The sequence below is a fragment of the Trichoderma breve genome, chromosome 2 (assembly GCF_028502605.1).
Source record: "Trichoderma breve strain T069 chromosome 2, whole genome shotgun sequence".
NCBI classification, from domain to species: Eukaryota; Fungi; Ascomycota; class Sordariomycetes; order Hypocreales; family Hypocreaceae; genus Trichoderma; species Trichoderma breve.
This window is the reverse complement of record NC_079233.1, coordinates 5732724-5748859: the sequence shown is the minus strand read 5'-3', so window position 1 is coordinate 5748859 and position 16136 is coordinate 5732724. Positions and strand designations below refer to the sequence as shown.

Sequence of the window (16136 nt, the reverse complement as noted above, 5' to 3'; positions counted from 1 at the left end):
CTGCATGGAGTCGGGCGAGTGCGGAGTCAAGAGTGAAATAAGGTTAAAATCTAGGCGAGTGATTGGGCCAGTTAGTGGTCGGGGGGATTTCTCGGCGTAATTACTCCCGCATCTACGGAGCACCACATCTTGAAATCAACTGCGTCATCTCAGGGTTCCATCGAAAGATACAAAGAACCTTGGTATCTACCTAGTAGGGAACAAAATAGCCGCTTTATCGTCTTTGCCTTAAATCATTTCTATAATAGATCAAATCGATAGGTTTCCAAGCGAAATGACACATCTAAATTTATGTCATGGACTCTCCCACGTTACTTATCGCCAGCCAATCGTGATCTGAGTGTAGTCACATGAATGACGCATTTCTTTCAAGCAAGTTGAAGAGAAGGATCCTAAAAATTGATTAAACGCCAACCATCTTGTTCTAATTATGACCAATCATCCCATCTACCCGGCATGCAATCATGTATCTCTGTGACAACATGTTGCTAGGTAAGAGTGTGAGTGCTTTGGCAACGTATTCACACCGTTTGTTTGTTTGTTATTTTACCTTCTCGCCACAAGGTAGCGGCCAAAAGAACATCTTGTTGTTGTTGTCCTGATTCTTCTTATCCACGCCCCCAAATTGACTATTCAATACCCCAGTGAATATATGTGAAGTTCAAGTGTCGAAACAGGCCGCGAAGAAAAGTCTTTTATTTGCCGGTACTATCGGTACTTACTATGATGCCCGGTCGTATAGCATTCTAGGCTTAAACAAGAAGCTCTTGAGGATACATATTCTACAGCGTCACTCATGAGTCCTCGTACGACGAGATGGAACATGAACGTGTGGAAGGATCTCTCAAAATTTGAACAAGTGAGTCTCGTTATATGTGACAGTTTTTTTCTTTTCTTTTGTCGGTAAACTCAGTACTTCTTATCCAAGATCGAGCCAGCGACTAGGAACATAGACGATATGTTTGGACGGGAGGATAGTCAAAAGACCGTGTGCCCTGACGAAACAGTCGTCTTTATGCCTGAACCCACACCTTATACTGGCTGGCGATGCAGCACTATTTCATCTTTCTTTAAAATAAAGATTTTGGAAAAGATATACGCCACCTTTGTTTGCATTGTAAGGCCGAAGAGAAAACAACCCAGAGAATTGTCTGGGTGCCTATGGCAGTTGGACTAAAAAGCTGATACGGGAGTTTGGAGAGAATTCATTTCGAGGGCGGATTTGACCTTTGCAGTTGTAATTGCGAGGGAAAAAAATATTAAAAACTACGAGATGCACGCAAAGACGATCAAATAAAAAGGTGTTAGAATGGGAATGGGAATATATTCCCTGCAGAAATCATTATATCACTACCTCATATGTCAGCTATAAGGTGCTGCGCATCTTGTAATTGCGGAAGGCCATCATGAAATGGTCAATGCCCGAGAAAACGAAGGCAAGCGGGGTGACTTGCTCGATCAGAGCATAGTTGCCTGAGGCCAAGTCTTATTGAGACCTCAGGCTGCAATAGGCTCAGCTCTTATTTCAGTTCCATGGTCTTCGCAAGTTTGCTCTCACCTTTAACTGAGAACATCAAGATTTTACTCTGGGCTCACTTTTGACTAACATCAAGAGCAGTCAACTCAACATGCACTAAATTTTAGCTGCAGCTTGTTCAGTTCCGCATGCCGACCGGCAGTTTAGGCTGAAACACGTGTGCACGTACCACTTATTGATGACTCAGCGGATTCTGCCGCTGCGCTCAAACGCCACCTCCCAGCTTTCTCCAAACAACCACATCAGAAGCTCACCTCGAGTTCACAGAAAGAGATCTCTGCTCAGCGCCCGCCCTTTACCGCTCCTTCGATCGCACAGATACTACAGTCGCCAATTTTCAATCCATCAGAAGCATGATTTAGGCCCTCCGAAGCCTGCAGACCCCTCGGAGGACGCTTTGAGGGGAGGTAGCGCGTCACGATCATGGCCGAGGAACTCGAGTTCTCGTCATTTGACGAGAAAGATTGGAAAGCGCAGGATGCTGCTGACGACCGTGAGATTGCGCGACTTCTAGAACAGAGTCAGGACGGCCCTGGCGGTGGTCTCAAGCTTGACGATACGCCTTTCGATCAAACCAACAAAGCAGACGATGCAGAAGACTTTGAAGATATCAGCGACGACGACCTACCAGACGAAGAAGAGCCTAGCGCAGCTACATCGCTGGAAGTGCCTGCCCTGACAGATGACGGAAACACTAGCAACGATGCAGACGACCTGTTTGGAGAAGGCCCCTCCTCTCCCATCGATCTCGTCGATGGCCCAACTTCTCCTGCTCCTCACGTTCGCGACGCCGAGGCAGTTGACGATTCGCAAGTGGTGGACGCAGGCATAAGCTTTGGGGCTATCAATTTTGACCCAGATCCACATCTCAACGGTGCCGACAACCAGGATCCTGGCATTCCTGCCCCTGCCGAATCGATCGGAGACTTGTTAAAGGCAACATGGCCAGCATACAAGAAAGGTCATATTCTTACCTGGAGCGAACTATTGCCACCGAAGAAAGCGACTTGGAAGGAGAAAAAGCCACTTAAGAAACCCAAGTATCTAGTGACGAGCAAATTAAGTCTTGACCTAGCGCCTGATGATGAGAAGCAATTTCGGATTCCTGGGCCAGCAAGCTCAACCATGAAGGCGAAGCCAAACGAATTAGCGGTCAACGGCCTGGTACATTGCAACCTTGCAAGCGATGGCCGGGAAGAAGACATTGCACAGTTTGATGTTGATCTTGACTCTGATGCAGAAACTGTCATGGGCTTCACACTACGTGATATTGAGTTGGCATGCGAAGATTGGAATGTCCATATCGACACTGTCGAAAGCAACTTTGCGGCTCAACAGCTGGCTGCAGAACAAGCCGCAACATCACAAAAGCGCCACATCGACGAGGTTGAGCAAGATGACGAGTGGGATGCAGAGTTCCTGATGGATATCGCTGATGACCCCCAACCTCGCCCGAAGAAACGCAAAGCTATTCAGCTCGGCTTACCCGAAATTCCTCGCTATACGGCTCCCTCTTTCGATAACTTTGAAGATGCGACCCGGCGAGGTGCAAAACGCGTTCATCTGGATATTAACGATCCACATCTTCTGCTAGAGACGGAGTCATATAATCACAACAAGAGACCGCGGCAAGAGGCCAAGATGAAGCGCATGGCAAACGGAAACATGGGCCGGGATATTTCGCAGCGTTTCAATCTCTCCAACGATGAGGCGTACGAGCTGTTGAAAGAAAACCATCAGAGTAAAGTCAGAGCTACTCTCGGAAACATTTCGGTGGAACACGGCATGCCCGCCCTCAAGCTTTCATGGCCATATTACAAAGTCAAGCTTGGTGGAACAACGGATGAATATCATCGCCCTCGCTTCCGCTATAAGAAAACAGTGGGACACACCGTTAAATTTGAGAAGCCCATGCATTTCAAGCGAAAGCAGATGAAAGGCAAGGCACATGAAATCTTCCTTAAATCGAAGGACTTGAGCTTGTGCGATAACTCAGCCGCCGTACTCTTCGAATACTGCGAGCCGAGGCCACGGGTATTAAACAGCTTCGCAATGGGTAGCCGGCTTATCAATTATTACAGACGGAAGGAAAACAGCAACGAGGAGGATCAGCTTGCGAAGCTGGAGCTGGGCGAGTATCGCACCCTTCTTCCAGAGGATCGGTCGCCATTTTCCCTATTCGGTACTGTCGACCCTGGTGAAGTTGTGCCAACACTCCACAACGAAATGTACAGAGCACCAGTTTTTAAGCATACGCCTCGGAACACAGACTTTCTTATTATCCGCAGCACGACTGGTATTGGTGGCCCTAAGTGGTACATACACAAGATTGACCATATGCACGTTGTCGGACAGACCTTTCCATCCGTGGACGTTCCAGGGCCTCATAGTAGGCGCGTGACGAATGCATCAAAGAGTCGAATGAAGATGCTGGCCTTTAGAATGATTAGACACAGCCGAACAGATAACTGCCAGTTGTCCGACATTACTAAGCATATTGCGGACTCTACGGATACTCAGAATCGACAGAAATTGAAAGAATTCCTTCAATACGACAGAGATAGCAAGGAGAAGGGAATGTGGCGCCTCAAGCCCGGAGAAATACTCCCGGATGAAAATGCCATACGTGCCATGATCAAGCCTGAAGAGGTGTGTCTTCTTGATGCCATGCAGCTCGGTATCAAGGAACTTGAGGATGCCGGCTACGACCCTCGCAATGCTACTATCGACGATGATGCACAAGGGATAGATGCCGACGACGACGAAGATGATGATGGCGAAGGCAGCAAAATTGTCAAGGGGGCTAAGAAGGTTGCTGAGAAGCAGGAAGAAACACTTGCTGATAAAATGGCTCCGTGGAAAACGACAAAGGCGTTCATTGATGCATGTGCTCAGAAGGCCATGCTTCAGCTACACGGCGAAGGAGACCCTACAGGCCACGGACTTGGATTTAGTTTCATAAGAACTTCCATGAAGGGCGGCTACATAGAAGCAGTTCAGGGGCCCTTGGCCACGTCAGCGGATGCAATGGAGCGTGAGAAACGGGCTAACGGCGGACACGCATACAACGTCAAGAAGCAGCAGGCAATGTACGAAGACGGCATTCGCGAAATCTGGGACAAGCAGAAATCCACCCTCTCGGACCCCCAAGAACACGATATCAACGATATTGCGACGACAGAAGACGAAGACGACAGGTTCAACGTTCAGTCAGCAGCCACGCCGGCCGTATTCGACGAAGGGAACAGCCAGATCAGCGGCTTCACATCATCCAGCCGTCATCCGAAACGAGCGATTCGCATCTCGAGAGAAGTAGAGCTTCCAGACGGCACGACGCAGACGAGGATCGAGGTTGTTCATGACCCAGTAGTCATTTCACAATACATCAAGCGGCGAACTGAGGCCGACTTGGAAATGAGAGAGTACGTCAAAGCCATCGTTCGCTTTCAAACCCTTTCCAGAAAGCCGCCCGCCACTTGGACGAAGCTGCCCGTCTCCGTCCGGGCACTTCACCGGTGGTCGAGGCTTGCTAAGTCTTTCGTAAAGAGGCGGCCTTCTTCTTATGGACCAGGATCTCCCGGTTCAGTGGCAGATATTGGCTTGGAGTTTAGAGCGCCAGCTTACGTATATTTCTCTACAGTATCTACAGCGCAAGGCCTACGGGCAATGCCGATCATGACCGTCTTGCGGGCCTTAGGTAAGCCGACATACCTTTTGCAACAGTTGAAGATTTGCTTTTTTTAGTAGTATCTGAGTTTGCTCACATTGCCGCGCAGGATCAAAAAGGAACTCGAGCGACTGGAGAAAAACAAGGCTCGACGCCAAGCTCGAGAACAGCAGAAAGAGCTACATCAGAAAGCCAGCGCCGGCGACGCCGGGTCTCCTGGAGCCGATAAGATCCCTACAGGAACCACCCGCAAGTGTGCCAATTGTGGACAGGTCGGACACATCAAGACTAACAAAAAGTACGGTAATTCCTACTTGTTCACCTTCACCCCCCATCTCACCACCCCCTCGTGCGTTGTTTGATTGGTGGCATCATGCCCAGGAGGCGGAAGATGGTGCCAGTAGCGCCAAAAGGAAGAGGAGAAGGAAAGCAACCCTCCTATCCCGAAAGCTGCATCAGTCAGATGCTCAAGCGAGAAAACAACTACGGGCAAGCCAGGCCAAGCAGAAAAGCAGCAAGAAGGGCAGGGAAAAGGAGCCAGCTAAAACGCAGGAAGAGCTAGAAAGGGAGCAAGCGCTTCGCGAGGAAAATGAGAAACTGCAAGTACTCAAGCGAGAGTTGCAGCAAAAAGCTCGTCAAGACAGAGAAGAGAGAGAAAAGGCGCAAGGCTTCCCTGACCGGGCGTGGTGGAGAGCTGCAGCTGGCAGGTCTCATTAGCCACAATCCCCCAGGCTGATGAGACCTGTGATCCTCCCACTTTTCCTCTGTGCAACCTTGCCTTTTCCGTTTTTATACTCTCATTGTTTTCCCCGCAAAAAGATTCTATTTTTGCTAACTTTACGCTACCCAAGACTATGTCCTTTGCTTAACGGCACGATGAAGGCGGACAACGGCGCTTCGGAGCACGGCGGCTTTGGTAACTACAATGCCCCCGCGGGAGGCGCAGGATCACCGATCTAAATCTTTTACTACCTACCATTCAAACCCTGAAGACTGCGATACTAGGAAGATTGTTTGTCTATTCCTGCGTTCGGCGGAGAGGAATAGCGCATTGACTGATACGGACAAGAGGAGAGATAAGCTGAGGGGATTACTCGAAGCTTCTTACGGGGCAAAAAGACAGAACTCACTCCAGCTGTTTGATGGAAAGCCTCTTGTAGGCATGGCTTGGACGGTTCAGGTAATGAGAAAATTGGAAATGACGAATTCAAACTAAATACACCAATGGGGGAAGAAAGGATGGACCCGGAGTTGGAGGAGGCTTTTTTTTTCTTTTCAAGAGTGGTGGCCAAATACGGCTTGATTGGCGTTCAAAGGGAGCAGGAGGTCTTTTTTGCATCAAACAAAGAGTTTGTTTCAAAACATGAGCTCGGCATTTTAGGAGCTAGGTAATATCTACCTGTACAAAGAGAAATTGTTCATGGTAACGGTGGTGGTGACAAAGATCTCAAATGGTGTGCACGAAGCTTCTAGGTGACCTGTCATGACGTTTTGGTCTTCCCTTACAAATTATAGGCTACGTAGCCCGTACCTGGGGGTGAGGCATGTCAGACTATGGCCTGCATGAGCCTGGCAGCGTGAGGAATTAGGCTGCTGTGGATTTGTGAGGGTGCATGATTGGGTCTCTGTGCAGCTGGGGCAAGTATTTGGAAAAACGAAGGGCTGGTTCGAACGCAAAGGTGGGATTTGGATGAATGAGATGTGATAAGTTGGCACACGGCTGCAGAAACCAAGTTGCGTTCCGTATCTGTATAAGCGAGTGCGAAAGTCCTAGGGAAACGGACAAGGCCGTGGATGTTGTATGTATGCGTGATAACGGTGATGGTGTTGATGGGAAGCAAAAAAAGGGCGGCATCATAGCGCTGGGACAATGGGAACAAGGGAAAAAAGGGCCCAATCAGGGGTCCACGAAGTATTTTTAGAAACGCAACGACAAAACCTTGCATAAGCTCGAAAGAAAAGTGGGCTCCAATCGGCAGGCTGGAGTGGCGGCGGAGAGGCTGAGCGGAAAGGCGGCGGAGTCAGAAGTGAAAAAGAGAGAATTGGTTGAGGTGACGGAAAGGAAAGTGGGCTGATGATGATTTGGGAAATTCGGAGGGTATCCGTGTTGGGGACTGGAAACAATGGATGCAAAGCGGAGAGGTAGAGGGTAGGGGTTGGGGATAAATCGGTTGAAGCAAGAGACAACAAAGAAGCAAAAGAGAAGAGGCTGGAAGATGAATGCAGTAATGCAGTAAATACAACGTCCATGCAAAGTCTAGCAGGGCCAATGACGGCAGAGACAATAAAAAATGAGCTGAGAAGGAGGCTGAGTCAAAGGAAAGCCCTGGTTCTTTACCTGTTGTAGCCTGGCCACATGCAATGTCTGCAGCATTACGCTTCTTGACTGCTTGCTTGCTACTCTATTTTAGTTTTGTTCCTTGTTCGATCCGAAGGAGAGGGGGAAGGGGGAGGCGTGGGGGTTTCATTGCGTCTGTAAAGTTTCAACTGCTGCAGTGTTCTATTTCCAAATAGTTGGAAACAACACGGCTTTCTAGCGAGTATCCGTGCAATACGTGATGTTGGTTCCGAGAAGGTGGACATGGACAAAGTACGCGTAGGGGTAGCGCCAGGGCGCTTATTCATGACTGGTGATAGGACCGGCAAGGACATGACATGCCATGACCCAGGGCCAGGTCATAGGTATGGATGGTATTTAGTAATTGTGCGGTATTCGGATATGTATGATTATAGTTGACGGGGTACTGGAGCCTCTATTTCGCCGGCACATACTCATGCACAAGCTGTAATAGGAGTAGTAATAGTACTAACATGGAGGCTTATCCGACTGGGTGGAAAAGCGAGGCACCAGATACGGCCCACGATTGAGACGCCTCGGCATGTGACTGTAACAAGCTTACCGGTACGAGTAGAGTAGTGGCCGTCTAAGCGCGTGGCCCCAAAAGATCCACGAGGCTCCGGCGAGAAGCGCGTGTGGGAGGCGTGCTGGCATTGGTCACAAAGGCGACGGTGACGAGGATGAGGTCAGCGTGGGCTCGGGTATCGATGCTTCCGGACGACTCGGTGTATCTAAGCAGTGCGGTGCCATCAGCACGCTGTTTCGTTTTGTGCCCTTGTAGCCTTGCCAACGAGCTAGGGGGGGAGAAGAGAAGAGGCATCTTTGTTGACTCTTGGCAGCTCGGCTGGTAGCTTGCAGTTGGTGATGAAGCGATATCGCCTGCAGGTCGGCTAGTCTTGCCGTCAGTCCTCGTGGGGATTGGGAAGTGGGTTCAACGGTGTCTGCAATGATCAGGGCTTGGCTGGAGAGACAAACGGGCACAGACCCAGGCAGCATTTGACATTGGATCATTGCAATCGGTCGAGCCAACAGATGGACCCTCTTTGGGCGGACTTTGACGACTGGAGAGTGCCCTGTAGCCGCTTTGTGTGTGGTGGGTGGCGGCTAAACAGGGCGCGGAATGGCCGTAGCCGCGATGCATCACAGCATATACGCGGAGTTGGATTCAAGGCAGAATCTCACCTAGATGGAAGCTTGTGAGATTTCGAGAGAATTCGTCCATCATGGAAGCTTGTAGTGCTAGCTCATTAATTGAAATCAATACCAGACGTGAGCTCGTGTATGGGGTAAGTAATGCCGAATACTGACTAATGGACTAGAGTCGGGCTGTAGAGCTCCTAACTAATTTTACGTCAACCGTGGGGCGAGTTTACAAAGACCAAGCCTGTGATGGCTCAATGCGCCAAATGCTATCCACTGACTCGGCTACAAAGGCCGAGGGTGAAAAAACAAAAAAGAACTCAAATCAAGTCAATTCCATAAAGCGGTGGCCCCGTAGAGGCTGCAAGATAGAGAGACCCTTGGAGGGGGTGGTGATGGAGCTTGACGTCGCCGGTGGGTTGGGCCAAACTGGTTCATGAGCCCTGCCTGCTGAGTCTATGGCATGACGTGATTCGTTGAGTATGGATAGTATCTAAAGAGACAAGGCAATACAGAAACCCCCGTTTCTTTGTGACTTGTTTATCGAAACAAAAACAAACGAAAGCACAGGGGGAAACAACGCCAACAAAGGGCCTACAACTGCACGGGCTGTTCATGGAATGGTTAGGTGGACTTGACCCATCAATGGATATCCTTGCAACCTCACCTACAAATTAGCGCGAGCCGTGCTGTATGTCAACCTGTTCTGGTGCATCAGTCCCCTGTAGCCGTTAGTGCTAAGCCCTTGTGCTTGGCGCCGCAGCCAGTCATAGGGCTCGTAGCGGCAGCAGTTTGTGCTTTTGTAGGACACCGCAGCCTCCGCCTCCACCCTTGCTGCTTTGGCTCTAGCGACGGCAGAACCTCTTGTCCCAGTCCCTATCCATCTTTTCCATGTTCCCACCAGCCTTTCAGACTGAACACGATCTGGCTATTATTAGAAGCCTCCAACGCCAGATTCAGCCCCATGGTGCTGCAACACGTTTAAACCGACCCCCAGCATCGATCAACTGCACCATCTTTGCCCCGAACCCGAACCCAAGCGAACAGACTGCCGCTGCATGCATTGCATCGCATCGCATCGCGACAGCGACAGCGACAGCACGGCTCTGGCTCTGGCTCCGCTCCCAGTGAAAACGACATACTTCGACACACACCAGATTCATTCATCCTTGAGCCCTCTGACCTGACGGCATCATCCTTGCGAGCCTCTCCCGCGACCTGGTAGCTGTCCAGTACTACAACTCGTACATAGGTGCCGTCTTCTGCCTTTGCTTCGCCCTTGGCTCTGACGTCCGCCTCGACGCATCCATCGCCCTCTTCCTCCTGCTCCTCCTCCTCTTCTTCCTCCTCGCCCTCGCCCTTATCCTTGTCCTCCTTGCGCGCCCGCGCATAAGGCAAAAACAAGCCAAACAGACGCAGATCAATCTATTGTTCGTCGCCTGGCCTGTTCTCCTGATAGACCCCGTCTTACCTCCCTTCCGTCCTCTTGTCTCTTCTCTTTGTGGGTCCGGACAAACACTTCCCTGCGGCGCGTGCTTTTTTAGACATTGCACAAATCTTCGCTCCCGCTTCACGGGCCCGTTTTCGACTGCGATTGCGATTGCGACTTTGCCTCTAATCTCGGACGTCCCCCCGAAGAGCGACCGGCCTTTTTGAGCTTCAAATCGAGGCCCGACAGAGATATACACACGTACGCGGTCTACTACTGGGCGAACCGAAGCCCTGAGCCCGCAGGCCTCGCGCGCCGTTACACCTCGCCCTACTCGCAGCGCGATACCTTTGCGCTACAAGCAATAATTCAAAATGGGTCGAAGAAAGATCGAGATCAAGGCCATAAAGGATGACCGCAACCGTTCGGTGTATGTTGCTGCCAGGCCATTCCCTTGAGCCCATCGTCATCTCGGCATTTAGACTAACTCCAGTATCTCTCTAGGACCTTTCTCAAGCGAAAGGGCGGTTTATTCAAGAAGGCGCACGAGCTCTCCGTCTTGTGTTCCGTCGATGTTGCCGTCTTCATCTTCGGCAACAATAAGAAGCTATACGAATACTCTTCAGCAGATATGCAGCATCTCATCACCAGATACCAATATGTAGGTTCCACCAGGTCGTTGCTTCGGTCGCATTGCATTCATTCCTACCACACCTTTTACTTCTTGCTCTCCCTGGCTGGACGCGATTAGCTAATATCATGGCATAGCACGGTGGTCCCAACGAACACAAGGGGCCTTCCGACTTCAATGGAGGTCAGAATGACGATGATGACGATGAGGATGGAGATGGAACACCTCCTCGAGGCTCCGAAGGGATGGACAGCTCGCACATGATGCCACCTCATTTCCAGGGCCAGGCCCCTCCACCTTTCCCCCATATTCGCCATCAGACAGCATCGGTGTCGCCTCCCATTCCGAACGGTGTGCCTTTCCAAGGTCATCCTGCTCATCTTCAGCGAAGCCACACGCCACAACCCGCCGTGCCATCACGGCCCGGTTCGAGAGGAGACATGCGCCGCATGGGCCCTGGCATGATGTCCCAACCCGTTGGACCTCACGGACCTCATCCGGGTATCACTTATATGCCCACGCCACCCATCTACAATCCATCTGCTAGCAACCAGTCCAGCCTTATGCCGCCTCAACCTGGCCCTTATCCTTTCCAACCTCCACAACAGCAGCCGCCGTATATGGAAGAACGAAGGCCATCTGCACCTCCCACATTTAGTGCTCATCCGCCGCCCCAGCCGATGGCAGTAGGTCCACGCACAGAGCAGCCATCTCCTCAGCCGCCTCACCAACTGCTACCTCCGCATTCCATGCCTCATACTACTTCACCCCAGCCGGCACGTCGTCACCTGGACCCGCAGCCTCCTCCACCCGTCGAGCCAAGGACAGAGTCCGCAGAGAGGCCTAGGGCGCCACTCATCAACACAGATACGGCTATCAAGAAGATGTCGCAGCGCAAATCCCACAGCATCTTTACACCAATCGAGGAAAACAGATCCATCTTATCCCAACATTTAGCCTCCTTTGCCTCTGAGCCTCAGCCCATGAAGAATGAGGCTGGAATCTCGGCTCCAGCGAACCCGAATCGGTCCCAGTCGGCAGACACCGGGGCTACCGTTCGAAATGGAGAAACAGCTTCGCCACATCTGCAACAACGATCCAGCTTGCGTAATACGTCGGTGTCCTCCCTTCCCGATACACCTACAACCAGTCTGAAGATCAACACGGCTGTAGGAGGCACAAGGCCAAAGCCACCTCGCCTAACAGTGCAAATCCCTGACGGCGGATCTGAAGCTGGTAGTGCAACGGGAGACTCAAACTCGCCTCGGAACGCGACGGATGCTGCATCTCACGCGCCGCATCGCGGCAGCGTGGTCCTCCCTCCTCCTTCTCCGTCTGGGTCTGGGCCACAATCAATCTTGTCCGCAGGGGCCATAGGACCTCCCAATCCTTTTGCTCGGCCGGTACCTCAACAGAACGTCAATGGCGACACGCCCGTTTCGGCCCTTCCCTCTCGGTTCCTGAACAATGAGCTGCTGCCAAGCCCCAGCAGTTTCTATCCAGAGTGGAATTTCAGAGGCAGTGATAACAACACGCTGCCCAGCCCTCTCAACTTTGCCACCCCCGTGGTGGGCACCGGGCCCAGCTTCCTCCGGGAGGATAACCATTTGTTGAGTACCAGCAGTGGGAACGCTGGCACCGGCACAGGAGGCGGATCAGGCTTGGCAAAACGAAAGAGTCCAGATCTTGACGCGACTGGACATGATGAGAACCACGAAACGGCTAGCGATCCCAAGCGCCTGAAAGTGGAACGATAGGCTGTATCAAATACTGTTGATCGATTGCGATGCTCATCATTTTCTTCCAGATACCCCCTTTGTCATGTGTCAACTTTTGCTTTAGTTTCTCCTCATCATCAACTTCTTCTTCTTCTTCTTATTTCAAATGTATTTATAAGGCTCTTTGATGGATGAGTCATCTTCTTCAAATCATTTGGTTGCACTTATTGCAGAGCCGCATGAGCTGGATCATGGTGGAAAGTTCCATATTCCTTTCGTTTTATCCCTCGCGAAGACGGGGGCATTTACTATTTCTTTTCTTATACGGGGAGTGTCTATTGATATATTGGACGGTGCTGAAACGAGGCATTTTTGTTATGATACCGCTTCATGCTTGCCTTTTTTCTTCTTCTTTTTTTTTCCTTTCCTTCTATTCTTTCTTTTGTGGCATATCGAATGGGTTCATCCGCCTTCTTTTGTGGAGATAGGGAAAACAGGTCGGAATATCACTTGTCAGACTTGACAAGGGCAAGTGGTTGAGAGAGGGGGGAAAGCCTCGAGGAGGGTTTTTATTTCCGGGCGTTTTGGTTTAGAAAATGTTGCGGAACAAGAGATGGGAGAATGAGGCATTGGTGGATATTGGTGAATATTGTTTGATTCTGCAATGTTGAATATATTGGGGTTGTTTATTGAAGAACTAGCCTCTACTCATTCTACTTGAAGCACGTGATGACGATTATGGGAGTTGGCTAGCTATGTATATGATCTCGTCGATATCTTATCACATGTTACTGATTCTCACGTCATGGAACAGTATTTGTAAGATTCATATGCTGGCATATTAGCTGCCGGTAAGCCATTCTGTATTATCCATAGATGCCGACGTTATGCTCCTCTTCTGCATAGGAAAGAAGGGAGGTGAAGTACAGGAAACGTCAATCCATTATGCCACTTAGCCCGCCACCGTTGGATGTATAGTAGTTCGAACATGTATATAATAATAAAACATAGGGGGAATAAAACTCGTGTATGATCAAGCCATTTGCCAAAAAAGCAAGCCAAGGAAACAAAAAGCCATCATCAAAACATCACGCGTAATTCAAAACGCCTTTCAAAATCCACTACGTCAAGCATCTTCAATCAGCACAAGGAGCTTTCCTCCAGAGTTCCACAAAAAGGAGCGAACTTACCACCTCGCCATTGGCGACCCGGCTGGCGACACGATCCACCTCTACGCCATCCGGCATGATGACTCTCTTCTCGTCGCCGTTGTCATCCTTCTTGGCCTCCCACCAGATGGTTGTTCCGGCGGCCGTCTTGACCTTGGCGCCGGCTTCCCACGGACTCGTCCCGATGACCAAATGCGCCTGGACGAACTTGCGCAGGTTCTCGTCCGCGCGGTCCTTGCCGCCCGACCCGTCGTAGGCTTGCGATCCTAGGGCGTCATAATCGCTGGGGTTCTCCCAAGGCTTGCGCGGGAGATCCTCGATGACGATGTTGTTTGGCGCGAGGACGGTGGTGTTTGTGTTGGCATCGCCGAGAGGTTCGCTGGTGTCCTCGTGCATGCGCGAGAAGGAGAAGAATGTCGTGAGGGAGCGCTGTGTGCCGAGGATGTCTATGAGCAGCACGGCGGGCTGGACTTGGCCGTCGGCGGGGGCGGGCATCATGACGGGGAGGTGGCCCGGGGGAGGACGTTGGGGGAGCCGGTGGTGGATGGGCTCCTGGGCTGCTTGGTCGGACGCCGTGGCTGCGGTTGTGCTGGTGAGGAGGCTAAGTTGAAGGAAGTTGGAGAACCGCATGGTTCTATTCGAATAGTTGGGGGGAGTAAGTTAGGCGCGAGTTGGGCTGGAAAGTAGTTTCTTGGATATTTGACGATATGGATGACGATTGGCAAGTGGTTGGATAGCAGATATCAGGCGAGACAGGCTGGACGACGTCACTGGGATGGTTTGGACGAATCGGGCAATCGACGGCGGCAGAATGCTGAAAAGGGGACAGTATGGAAAAAGTCACATGATTTGGACTTTCCTCTGGAGAGAAGTGGAAGGGAACGAAAAGTAGAAGCGCAAGAGGTGGAAAAATAATATCCGAAGGCTAAATGCTAGAGCCGGTGGGTATTTCACAACACGACGAGTGCAAAGGGGAATGAAATGAAATAAATCCGTCGTAAGATGGCAATTGCAAGAGGATATTGAGACGTTGTGCTCCGTATTCGGCGTCTTCACTTATGTATAGGTACTTTCGTGTAAGTTGTACGAAGAGGGCATTGCATGGCTACCCACTTACTGGATGACAGTTGGGTACTAGAGAAAAGTAGTGATGATGGCGGATACCAAAAGAAGGTGATGATAGTAATGGCTATTGCAGCAATGCAACGGTGGCAGATGTAGTAGATGTAGTTAATGCGGGAGAGTGCGGAAAATGCGGTAGATGCGGTAGAGACATGATTGCTGTTAACCGAATTAGATATCAGAGATATAAGCCACGCTTGCTCACAGAGTACAACATAAAATGGCTTTACCAGATTGTGACATTATGACCAGCATTATTTTGACATTGGTCGTCTTGCTTTAGGCCGAAAGGCTATAAAGGGCCACCACATCCTTGGATAGTCTCCTGACTGAGTCTCAATGTTATCTTATTGTTGATAGAATCGGCTTACATTCAGTTTCTCTGACGTTCCCTTATGACGATTGGTAACGGTAATATTTCCCGATTGTCTCGGGGCTTCACGATCGACAACGTGCGTGCTAAGGCGTTGCCTTGCCCGACTAATCATTCCAGAAACTCCCTTCCGGCTTCGAATCCAATCTATTCGGACCTTCAAACCTGTCGGCAGCATCCGTGCCCCACATGCCTCCAACCCACAGCCCCAGAGGGATGCGATCTTAGTCAATTTTCCTTCTACAGCCGATTTCCTTGCTACGGCTATGGCAGTTTGCCTTTAGTCTGTGGCACGCAGATTTGTCTATCGTGTGGTCTGCACAGACATATAGTCGTAAAGGGAATTCTACGCAATTGTATTCATACAGACAGGACATCTTTGCCGCAGGTTGGCTCAACATTGACTCAAAGGGGTGGTGAACTCTCTAAACTTGGATAATAAGTATTTGAGAGAGAGACGCTGACCAGAACTCAAACAAGACAATTGGTCTAATACTGCACAGAAGAGAAAAGAAGAAAGGATAAGACAAGGCGAATCGATCATATCTACTGCGTTCTTCCACTTGAGCACCTCATCAACCGCACGGATCTCTCGCGCATGTTTGAGGTCACGTGATGCGAGACGATTGTTCACTCCTTCTCTCAACGGACAATCTACCTGAATTTACTCCGTAATTCTATATCATCTCGTCCACTATTGCACTCATCCTTGATTTAAAATGTAACGAGGTTGGTTCAATGCTGGATTAAAGAATCGGTATAGTAGTTGGTTCCTAGTACCAGAAGCGTATCCCCTCATTTCGATAATTCAAGGTACAATCAAGCAGGGATTCCAGGGAATAAATGCCCAGGCCGTGGTGTCACGGGGGAATGTTTGAGAGCATTGATTTTCATGTGAAAGTCGTTTTTGAAGGGCAAAATATGGACTAGAAAAAGAGCAAAGGGGTCATGCACAGAATGCAACTCCAGAATCGGAGAGCCTGGGGCTACCCCGTAGCGTGGCTGGGGAATC

At 50.3% G+C, this 16136-nt stretch overlaps 3 protein-coding genes across 3 annotated transcripts; 2 read left to right on the top strand and 1 right to left on the bottom strand.

Annotated features, from left to right (window-relative positions):
• Window positions 1-1960: 1960 nt before the first annotated feature.
• T069G_03950 (uncharacterized protein) lies at window positions 1961-6164 on the top strand (the record flags this gene model as incomplete). Its single annotated transcript, XM_056171160.1, has 5 exons — window positions 1961-4746; window positions 4813-4959; window positions 5178-5234; window positions 5314-5502; window positions 6056-6164. 5 exons carry the CDS (start codon window positions 1961-1963, stop codon window positions 6162-6164), a joined length of 3288 nt encoding a protein of 1095 aa, XP_056032052.1.
• Window positions 6165-10485: 4321 nt separating this feature from the next.
• T069G_03949 (SRF-type transcription factor (DNA-binding and dimerization domain) domain-containing protein) lies at window positions 10486-12499 on the top strand (the record flags this gene model as incomplete). Its single annotated transcript, XM_056171159.1, has 5 exons — window positions 10486-10541; window positions 10616-10772; window positions 10880-11358; window positions 11401-11428; window positions 11516-12499. The coding sequence occupies 5 exons, from the start codon at window positions 10486-10488 to the stop codon at window positions 12497-12499; spliced, it is 1704 nt and encodes a 567-aa protein (XP_056032051.1).
• A 1049-nt stretch (window positions 12500-13548) lies between these two features.
• On the bottom strand, window positions 13549-14259 carry T069G_03948 (uncharacterized protein; the record flags this gene model as incomplete). The annotated part of the gene is made up of 2 exons (XM_056171158.1): window positions 13549-13581; window positions 13651-14259. 2 exons carry the CDS (start codon window positions 14257-14259, stop codon window positions 13549-13551), a joined length of 642 nt encoding a protein of 213 aa, XP_056032050.1.
• Between the last annotated feature and the right edge of the window lie 1877 nt (window positions 14260-16136).